The sequence below is a fragment of the Syngnathus acus genome, chromosome 14 (assembly GCF_901709675.1).
Source record: "Syngnathus acus chromosome 14, fSynAcu1.2, whole genome shotgun sequence".
NCBI lineage: Eukaryota > Metazoa > Chordata > Actinopteri > Syngnathiformes > Syngnathidae > Syngnathus > Syngnathus acus.
The window spans coordinates 9415969-9426369 of NC_051099.1; the positions used below are offsets into that span (position 1 = coordinate 9415969).

At 47.4% G+C, this 10401-nt stretch overlaps 1 protein-coding gene across 1 annotated transcript in view; it reads left to right on the forward strand.

The window, feature by feature from the left end:
* sparta (spartin a) overlaps positions 1-9765 on the forward strand; it is a 28005-nt gene extending 18240 nt beyond the window's left edge. The window contains exons 3-8 of the mRNA XM_037270251.1: positions 7734-7928; positions 8029-8152; positions 8449-8643; positions 8729-8887; positions 9014-9104; positions 9354-9765. Of these exons, the coding sequence (XP_037126146.1) occupies positions 7734-7928; positions 8029-8152; positions 8449-8643; positions 8729-8887; positions 9014-9104; positions 9354-9615 (1026 nt within the window). The 3' untranslated portion in view covers positions 9616-9765. The remainder of the gene's footprint in view (positions 1-7733; positions 7929-8028; positions 8153-8448; positions 8644-8728; positions 8888-9013; positions 9105-9353) is intronic.
* The last annotated feature ends 636 nt before the right edge of the window (positions 9766-10401 follow it).

A 10401-nucleotide genomic window follows, 5' to 3' on the forward strand; every position in this document is an offset into this window, starting at 1 on the left:
AAGTGATGGTTGTTATTGGGGATGATTGGACCTGGTGTGGAGTGCCGATGAGGATGGCTTCTGTTTTACAGCTGTTTAATTGTTTAATTTAGTTTTCTCTCATCCACGCCTTTATTTCCCCCAGGCAGATGGTGAGTGCAGTGGAGGTTGAATGAGGTGTTTGGTTCAGTTTTATGTGTGTCATCAGCATAGCAATGGTAGGAAAAACCATGCTTGCTGATGGCACGGCCGAGGGGTAACATGTACAGGGTGAAGAGGGTGGGACCGAGTACAGATCCTTGGGGGACATCGCAGGTGACAGGCTGGGTCCAGGAATATGAATTAAACAGGTTAAATGCACTTGTTTTGATCCATCCCGGAGGGTGCCGCGGCAATTTTGCCACTTGCTGTCGCCCCAAGATAACATCATAGCCCCCAGGCTCAGGTCACAAGCGATGTATGATGATTACATGTACATGATGATTGGTGCAACAATGGGACAATCATAGACAGTCACTGTTCCCCGGACGTTGAGTACATATCTGGAAAGTGCCGTCCTTTTTTCCTCCCGAAAGAGCTAACCGTTGTGATAGGCACGGCTGTGTATATATTGTCAACGAGCATCAGAGGGCTCTCCCCGACGGTGTTCACATCATTGCAGAGGACTTTAACAAAGCCAACCTAAAGACTGTACTGCCGAGTTTCCATCAGTATGTAAAATGTGCCACAAAGGGAGAGAACACTCTGGATCATGTCTACACCAACATCAAGGATGCTTACAGAGCCATACCCCTCCCCCACCTCAGACAGTCAGACCATCTTTCCCTGCTGCTCTCCCCAGCCTACACCCCCTTCAGACACAGGCCCATAATAAAGACTGTTACGACCTGGCCTGACGATGCACTCACCAAACTCCGAGACTGTTTCCTACAGACAGATTGGGACTTATTTGGACACCATAAGATGGATATACACACAGAAACGGTTCTGGACTATATTCAGTTCTGCATTGGAAATGTGACTGTGGAAAAAAAACATCCGGGTTTTTCCAAATCAGAAACCCTGGATGACCAGTCAGGTCCGCACATTCCTCAGGGCCCACGCCGCCGCCTTCAGGTCAGGAGACAGCTCGGTACAGTGCAGCCAGAGCTGACCCGAGGAGTGGAGTGAAAAGAGCGAAAACAGACCACAGGATGCAGAGAGTCCCATTTGTCTAACAACAATGCATGGAAGGTGTGGCAGGGGATTTATGACATCACCAACTACAGCGGTGGTGATACGTCATCAGCAGACCTGAGTGCACCACTGGCAGAGGAGCTAAACTGCTTCTTTGCTCGGTTTGATTCATCCCAGCAGCACTCATCTGTCCTTGCCCTGCCCCCACCCCGTCCCGGTTCCTGAATCACCCCACTCACTGTCCAGGTGTACAACGTTGAAAAAGTGCTCCTTGCTTTTCAGGCTCCTGCAGAACGTGAGGATGAACTGATCATTTGAATCAGGTGTGTTTAACGAGGGAAACTTGGAAAACATGTAGGAATGCGGCCCCCGAGGACTGGAGTTTGAGACCCCTGCATTAAACAGTTCCTTAAGGGTCGTTATGCTATTCAGGCTATGATGCTATCAACAAACATTTGATATTTAAAAGTGCACAGAAATACATATCAGATCATGAAGTTATAAAAACCTATGTCATCACCATATATATAAAAATGTCTAGTTATGTCTTCTTTATTGGTTTGGTGTACAGGTATAATTAGATGCTTAAAATTTTTCTTTTATTGATTTAATATGTGAATATACTTGTCTGCTTATGTACTTTATTCAATGAGGTTTGAGCTTATCTGTTTTTGTAGCTAGGCAGGATTTTTGTAATTCGACCCCATTCCTTCAAGTGCTTTGAGAGATTGGTTCTTCAGCACATCAAAGACTATCTAGCAGAGGGCGCCATCGCCATAGTGCTACACTCTGCACTGAACCACCTGGAGCAGCAGCGGAGCTACGTCCGGATGCTCTTTGTGGATTACAGTTCCACATTTAACACAATAATTCCGGACAGACTCACCACAAAACTGGTCACTCTTGGCCTCCCCCCTCTCACATGTGCCTGGATTAAGGACTTTCTTTCCAACCGACCCCAGACTGTGAGACTTGGCCCCACCTCTCCTCCACTCGCATGCTGCGCATCGGCTCCCCTCAGGGCTGTGTGCTGAGCCCCTTCCTCTACTGCAGCGGTGGCCAACCCGCGGCTCGCGAGCCGCATGCGACTCTTTGGCTGGTTTCATGCGGCTCTTTTACGTTCATATCAACATTTGTGTTTATTTTTCGTGCGTATTTGCTTCGCTTGAGTTCAATATGATATTTTGGTCAAACGCGCATGCGCGTGAGGTGAAATCCCGCAAAGGAGGAGGGACAAACAGAGCGATTGGTTTTGCTGGCTTTTTAATGAATGGCGACTGTGACTACGGGGCCCATTAGGTCCAGAAAAGCTTAAAGTTGTTTTTTGTTGAACGCTATGGCAAGCCATTCTGCCTGATATGTCGGACGTCATTGGCGCATTTAAAAGCTTCAAATGGTCAGCGCCACTTCAGCTCACTTCATGCCAATATCGATAAGGACTTTGCAAAAGGGACTGAATTTCACAAGCACAAGTTTGGAGACTTTGAAAAGTCAGGCAGAAAAATAGGTACAGTTTTTCAAAAAAATTAGGAAGCACTCAGAGACTGTCACACTTGCATTGTTTCAACTGGCTTGGAACATTGCACGGGCTAAAAAGCCATACAATGAAGTGGAGTTCGTTAAAATATGCCTCAGTGACGTTATTGAAATCTTGTCTCCTGAAAACGACAAACTAAAACGAATGGTCTGTCCCGCCACACATAGTAAGTGAAAAAACGTATTATGTTTTTGTTTGTGGAGTTTGTCTGTGTGAGACAATGCACACAATGTTCATTGTTGAAAATGTGGTCTTTGGTCTGTGGTTTTAGTACTGTAGGAGTCAATTTGTCATTATCATGTTGGTGCGTGACATAATAATGTCACACAATAAATTTGGCTGAGCAGAGGGGTGTGTGTGTGGGGGGGGGTGTTCATGTGTGCTCATGTGTATGATGTGGCTCTTTGCAATGACACAGTAAAAAATGTGGCTCTTAGTCTCTGACTGGTTGGCCAGCCCTGCTCTACTGCCTCTACAACCATGACTGCAGACCGGCCCACAAAGACAACCTTATTGTGAAGTTCACTGACGATACCACAGTGGTCGGTCTCATCTCCAAGGATGATGAGGCTGCCTACAGAGAGGAGGTCCTGAGGTTGGCGGCCCGGTGCTCAGAGAACAACCTTGCCCTGAACACCAAACAACTAGAGAAATGATCGTCGACTTCAGGAAGCACAATACTGTCATAGTCCCCCTACACATAAACGGCAAGCGCGTTGAAAGGGTCCACACTTTCAAATATCTCGGCATCCTCATCTCAGACAACACCTCCAGGTCAGAGAACATCACCTCCATCACCAAGAAGGCTCAGCAGCAGCTACACTTCCTGAGAATTGTCAGGAAGCACAACCTCAACTCCAACCTGCTTTTGAAAGGAGAGCGTTTGGTCAAATATTACCCCGAGATTAGTTACAGTATCGCTCTGAGTTATCTATACAGTGCCTTTCGAAAGTATTCGGCCCCCTTGAACCTTTCAACATTTCGCCACATTTCAGGCTTCAAACATAAAGATATAAAATTTAAATTTTTTGTCAAGAATCAACAACAAGTGGGACACAATCGTGAAGTGGAACGAAATTTATTGGATAATTTAAACTTTTTTAACAAATAAAAAACTGAAAAGTGGGGCGTGCAATATTATTCGGCCCCCTTGCGCTAATACTTCGTAGCGCCACCTTTTGCTGCAATTACAGCTGCAAGTCGCTTGGGGTATGTCTCTATCAGTTTTGCACATCGAGAGACTGGAATTCTTGCCCATTCTTCCTTGCAAAACAGCTCGAGCTCAGTGAGGTTGGATGGAGAGCGTTTGTGAACAGCAGTCTTCAGCTCTTTCCACAGATTCTCGATTGGATTCAGGTCTGGACTTTGACTTGGCCATTCTAACACCTGGATACGTCTATTTGTGAACCATTCCATTGTAGATTTGGCTTTATGTTTTGTAAGTCTCCGTCCCAGTCTCAGGTCTTTTGCAGACTCCAACAGGTTTTCTTCCAGAATGGTCCTGTATTTGGCTCCATCCATCTTCCCATCAATTTTAGCCATCTTCCCTGTCCCTGTCCCTGCTGAAGAAAAGCAGGCCCAAACCATGATGCTGCCACCACCGTGTTTGACAGTGGGGATGGCGTGTTCAGGGTGATGGTGAAGCTGTGTTGCTTTTACGCCAAACATATCGTTTTGCATTGTGGCCAAAAAGTTTGATTTTGGTTTCATCTGACCAGAGCACCTTCTTCCACATGTTTGGTGTGTCTCCCAGGTGGCTTGTGGCAAACTTTAAACGAGACTTTTTATGGATATCTTTGAGAAATGGCTTTCTTCTTGCCACTCTTCCATAAAGGCCAGATTTGTGCAATGCACGACTGATTGTTGTCCTATGGACAGACTCTCCCACCTCAGCTGTAGTTATCTGCAGTTCATCCAGAGTGATCATGGGCCTCTTGGCTGCATCTCTGATCAGTCTTCTCCTTGTTTGAGATGAAGGTTTGGAGGGACGGCCGGGTCTTGGTAGATTTGCAGTGGTCTGATACTCCTTCCATTTCAATATAATTGCTTGCACAGTGCTCCTTGAGATGTATAAAGCTTGGGAAATCTTTTTGTATCCAAATCCGGCTTTAAACTTCTCCACAACAGTATCTCGGACCTGCCTGGTGTGTTCCTTTGTCTTCATGGTTCTCTCTGCGCTTTAAACAGAACCCTGAGACTATCAAAGAGCAGGTGCATTTATACGGAGACTTGATTACAGGTGCATTCTATTTATCATTCTATTTATCATCATCAGTCATTTAGGACAACATTGGATCATTCAAAGATCCTCACTGAACTTCTGGAGTGAGTTTGCTGCACTGAAAGTAAAGGGGCCGAATAAAATTGCACGCCCCACTTTTCAGTTTTTTATTTGTTAAAAAAGTTTAAATTATCCAATAAATTTCGTTCCACTTCACGATTGTGTCCCACTTGTTGTTGATTCTTGACAAAAAATTAAAATTGTATATCTTTGTTTGAAGCCTGAAATGTGGCGAAATGTTGAAAGTTTCAAGGGGGCCGAATACTTTCGCAAGGCACTGTATATCTATATATATATCTATATATATATAGATATAGATATATATAGATATATAGATTGATTGAACACTTATTGATCCCCGGGGGTGGGGAAAGTCAGGCCCCAGCAGTATTCATACCACAGAGCAGGTACCGTTTTTTTCCATGTATAATGCGCAAAATTTAACTACCGTTTTTTCCCATGTATAATGCGCAAAATTTAACTAATTTATTGTCCTAAAATCTGGGGTGCGCATTATACATGGGTACAATTTTCTTTTTTTTTTTCTTTTTCTTTTTATTTATTTTTTTTTTTTTGACACGTCAGCTATATAAAGAGCGAGAGTTCTTTTCTCTACCTAAATGCGTATTACAGGTAATATTTTATTTCACAACACTTTGCCTTGTTCCTTTCTTCTCTGCTGTTCACTTCAAACACGCTCCATATGAACACAATGCTCTCGTATCAGACGCTTGCTCGATCACCTGCTCGTTTGCTGTCACAATGTACCCTACACAAATCCGAAACATTTGTTGTGGCTCCGAGTCACGACGAGGGGCAAGTTTTGGTTTCCAAGGGTGTTTTTATTCCTCTTCAACTTCTCTCCCATACAGAGCCGCCTTTTTCACATGTCCGCACGTCACTTTCCTCTCTTTTCATTTTAACCTAACTGCGCAGTGATACTGACCGGCAGAATAACATCCGGTTGTTCCCAAAGATGATCTTTTTTCTGAAATAATTTTACGTTTACGGACTTAAGTAACCCGGCCGGGTCATACCAAAGACTATAAAAATGGGACCCATTGCCTCCCTGCTTGGCACTCAGCATTAAGGGTTGGAATTGGGGGGTTAGATCAGTGGTCCCCAACCTTTTTTGCGCCACGGACCGGTTACATGTCAGAAATATTTTCGCGGACCGGCATTTATATAAATAAATAATACATTTATATATATAAATAAATAAATAATACATTTATAATAAATATATAAATACGATGAAATAAAAAGATACGACTGACATAAAAACAAGTACAAATGACAAAAATAAAACTCACCATTACGTTGAATTAGTGGGAGCACTGAGTTTGTTTCTCAGAAACGAGCCGGTCCCATCTAGACGTAATCGGAGACAATGACACCCGAAGTGATTAAGGTTTGTCTTTTATTGCAGGATGCTTGAAGCAGTTTCGAATGCTTCATTGCCTGGTTAGTTAGCCTGTCGCCACATATTAGCTTTGCGGGCTCGACTGGGGAAACATGTCACGTGACCGGGACGAGTGTCTTGACCTGAATTAATTGATCGTCGATAATTTTTTTTTTTTTCTGTGCAGCTTGGCGGCCCGGTACCAAGTGACCCACGGACCGGTACCGGTCCGCGGCCCGGTGGTTGGGGACCACTGGGTTAGATCACCAAATGATTCCCGAGCGCGGCGCCGCTGCTGCTCACTGCTCCCCTCTCCCCCAGGGGATGGATCAAAATCACACGGGGATGGGTCAAATGCAGAGGGCAAATTTCACCACACCCAGATGCGTGTGTGACGATCATTGGGACTTAAAAAAAAAAAGAAAAAAGTCAAAATTTGGGTGCGTATTATACATGGGTACAGGCTTTTTTCCAGCATTGACATGCCATTTTTAGGGTGCGTATTATACATGGGGGCGCATTATACATGGAAAAAAACGGTATATAAAAGACACACAGATGGCATGAGCGCAACTCAACTCAATAGGCTCTTATAAGGCTGCCACACAACAGCGCCACAAAGAAAGCCAGTAAGTGCGAAAGTTAAAAGCCATCAAAGCAAAGCAACAAGACACAGGAAAAAAAAGTAACAGGCCCCCCCCCCCCCCAACACCAAAGAACACCCCAAAACACACAAAATATCCTCCACGGGGTCCATAAACAGGTGTAAGGGCAGCCAAGTTCAACGGCGCCCAATGGTCGTGAATCGGTAAAACATCATAAAATAGGCAAACGTGTGAGCAACGTCCTGGGCACCCAGTCGGGGTACGTGCAGATGGTCATCATGGGGCTGGCACGGCGAAGGTTGTTGGTTCAGACGAGCACGAGGGAGCGGACTCCTCACGGTCGCGGCAGTGAGGCCAAGGCGAGGGACCCGGTCAGCACCGGTCGGATGAGCAGGAAGCCGTCTTAGAGTCACGCCGGTCCCGACCGATGTGCGCAGCCATCCCGGACCCAGGGAAAAAAAATATCCGATCCGAAGAGATCTGCACACGCTGAGGTGCGGTCGAAGGCACTAGCATCGCCGAATGGACAAATTTTGCACTGTTGGGCATCTCTAATCTCGTTATACCATGTATAATGACAATAAAAGGCATTCTGATTCTGATCATGGCTCAGCAGTTTTCTGAGCCGGGATCGCTCGTTGCCGGAGACCCGTCAACCCGTCATGTTGGTCAACAGCAACCCCCCCCCACCCCCCGACCGCTCGAGGGCGCCTCTGCGCCAGCACTAATTTGCGTGTGCGTTTGGTTGTGCAGGTTTGCGGCTGGCTGCACCCGCTCACCCCGAACACGCCGGTGCTGCTGGCCCAGTCGGGCGTCTTTATGCTGCCGGATACGCTGGCGCCGATGCCCGGCGCTTACATCGGCGTGGTGCTGTCGGCGCGGCTGCCCGTTGCCGACCGAGAAATGTTCCGGGACCTGGTGGCGCAGCTGGCCGACTTCCGGGTGCAGGTGAGTGCGTCCGAAGTGCCCGCCCATTTGCGGGCGGCCGTCATCTTGTATTGACAAAATTACTCGGATGACTCCAGACGATCCGATTTTGTTCCAACAGAGTCTGGAAGGCGCCGAAGTCATCGACTTGAGCGGCACCGTCCCCCTGGGTTGTCTGGCTGAGAACTGGACCAAAGCGACTCTTCCTACTTGGAGCGAGAAGATGGGCCAGGGAATCGCTTCAGGTGAGCGTCAGAATCGGGTCAATTTTTGTTGTTTGTCAAAACAACTGAAATAAAAGAAAACATTGTTTGTCTCCCTATTTTAGTTTGTTGTTTGCATCCAAGTCATGACTTGTAAAGTGAAATTGCTCGCAAGTGACCCAAAAGGCCACTCGGTCCCAAAATGGCTAACTCTCTGTGCCTTTTGTGGCTGGCGTTTCGGGACTGACTTTTCTGTGGCTTTACTCTGTTTCATGAACCAGCACCGGGGGCCGGATTTTTGGGAAAAGCACCGTTCATTTGGGCCCTTTCTTCTCCAGGGGCGACGCGCTTCGGACACGAGGTGGTCAGAGGTGCTGAAGCCACCACCAGGGCCATTCAGAAGGGGGCGCTGAAGATTCGGGAACACCTGACACCCGAGGAGACGCCCTCCGAAGTCAACCCGCACGTCAACAAGGGCCTGCAGGTGGCCAAGCAGGCCACGGGGGGCGCTCTGCGCGTCAGCCAGTACTTGGGTGAGCTGTGGGAAGGACTCACCCGGCGGCAAGCAGTCGTGAGACGCCACCACGTTGCCGTGATGCTTTGCGCTCATTTCCACAGTGGATGGTGTGAGCACGTTGACCGAACATCTGGCGGAGAAGGTGGCCCCTCAGGTGAAAAAGCACGGCGCCAAGCTGATCCCCGAGTCCATGAAGAGCAAAGAGGGCGAGCCGTCCAACCTGGAGGGAGCCAGATTTGTGGCCTCCAGAAGCATGCAAGGTGACAGTTGTTCGGGTCAGCTGGGCTCGGCTGGCGGCGGTCACCCCGTGGGCGTAGAGACCACCTCCACCGCAGCCTCACAAAATGTCTCTACACCCTAATGTGGTCTGGACGTCCTCGCTTCAGGCTTCACCGCTGTGTGGACCAGCCTGGAGACGGGAGCCAAGCTCATCAGCCAGAGTGTCTCGTCAGAAACAGTCAACACGGTGACGTACAAGTGAGTTGACATCGGTCTTTGTACACCGCTCTTCCTGATCTTGTTCTGCCGGCCTCGCTTCCGATCGGTGGGCTTCGGCAAGCTATTGAGCAAGTTCATACTGAAATATACCCCCCGAGTGCAATAGCCCCTCCCGTTGTGGCTCGGCTATCCGTCTCAATGTAATGAGATAAATGCTCATCGTCAAGTCAAATCGCGGACGACGTCGTTTTGACTTTTGTTTGTACATTTGTCCTCCTCGCGGCTAAGGTATGGCAACGATGCGGGCCAGGCCACTGACACGGCACTGCGCTCAGTGACCAACGTGGGCGTGACGGCGTACAATGTGGACAACTTGGGCCTGAAGGCCATTTTGAAGACCACGGGCATTGAGATGGCTAAAGGCATGGCGAAGAGCTCCAAAGGGAAAGAGACGGCGGGGGAGGACATAACGTCTGGGACGCCGTCGTCGTCAACGCAGGGAGCCTCCAACGATGACAAGCAAGTGCAGAAAGACATAAAGAAGACTTGATCGAGTCCACAGCTGCCGCTTCCACTTCGTCTCTGAGCACACTTTGCTCCTTTGTTGGATTCTTTCGGGAAATTCAACTTGTTTTAAACACATAACTGGAACAATGCTGTTGTTTTCTCTTGCTGTGCCATGTCTTTGACTCGGGACATTCTATGTCAGGGGTCTCAAACTCCAGTCCTCGGGGGCCGAATTCCTACATGTTTTCCAAGTTTCCCTCGTTAAACACACCTGATTATCAGGCTCCTGCAGAACGTGAGGATGAACTGATCATTTGAATCAGGTGTGTTTAACGAGGAAACTTGGAAAACATGTAGGAATGTGGCCCCCGAGGACTGGAGTTTGAGACCCCTGTTCTATGTTGACCTGCTTAATAGGACAACATTGTTCTTTGAAATAGTTTTGCGCAATATCATAAAAAGGGGATATTAATTGTTATTGTAGCTGCTACCATTTGCAAATGGGTCTTTGAAATCAATTATGTGCCTTTAATATTTGAGCACGGTTGCCTATGTAATGATACACTTTATCGGCAAGCTTCCTTTTTCACGATGGTGTTGCCAAAGCTCCACTCGCCGCCAATACGGTTAGTTTACTTCACGTATGTTCCACTATTCATGATTTAGTGACGTGAAATGTTTGAGATGTACTATTAAACATCGAAATAAGTAACAAACGGGCCGAATCTGTATCCCTTTAAAGCGCGGCTACTTTACGAACCAGCTAGGGGGGGGGGGGGGTAACCCTCTTAACATATATCCACTCTTTGTTGGAGTCAAGAGGAGGAGG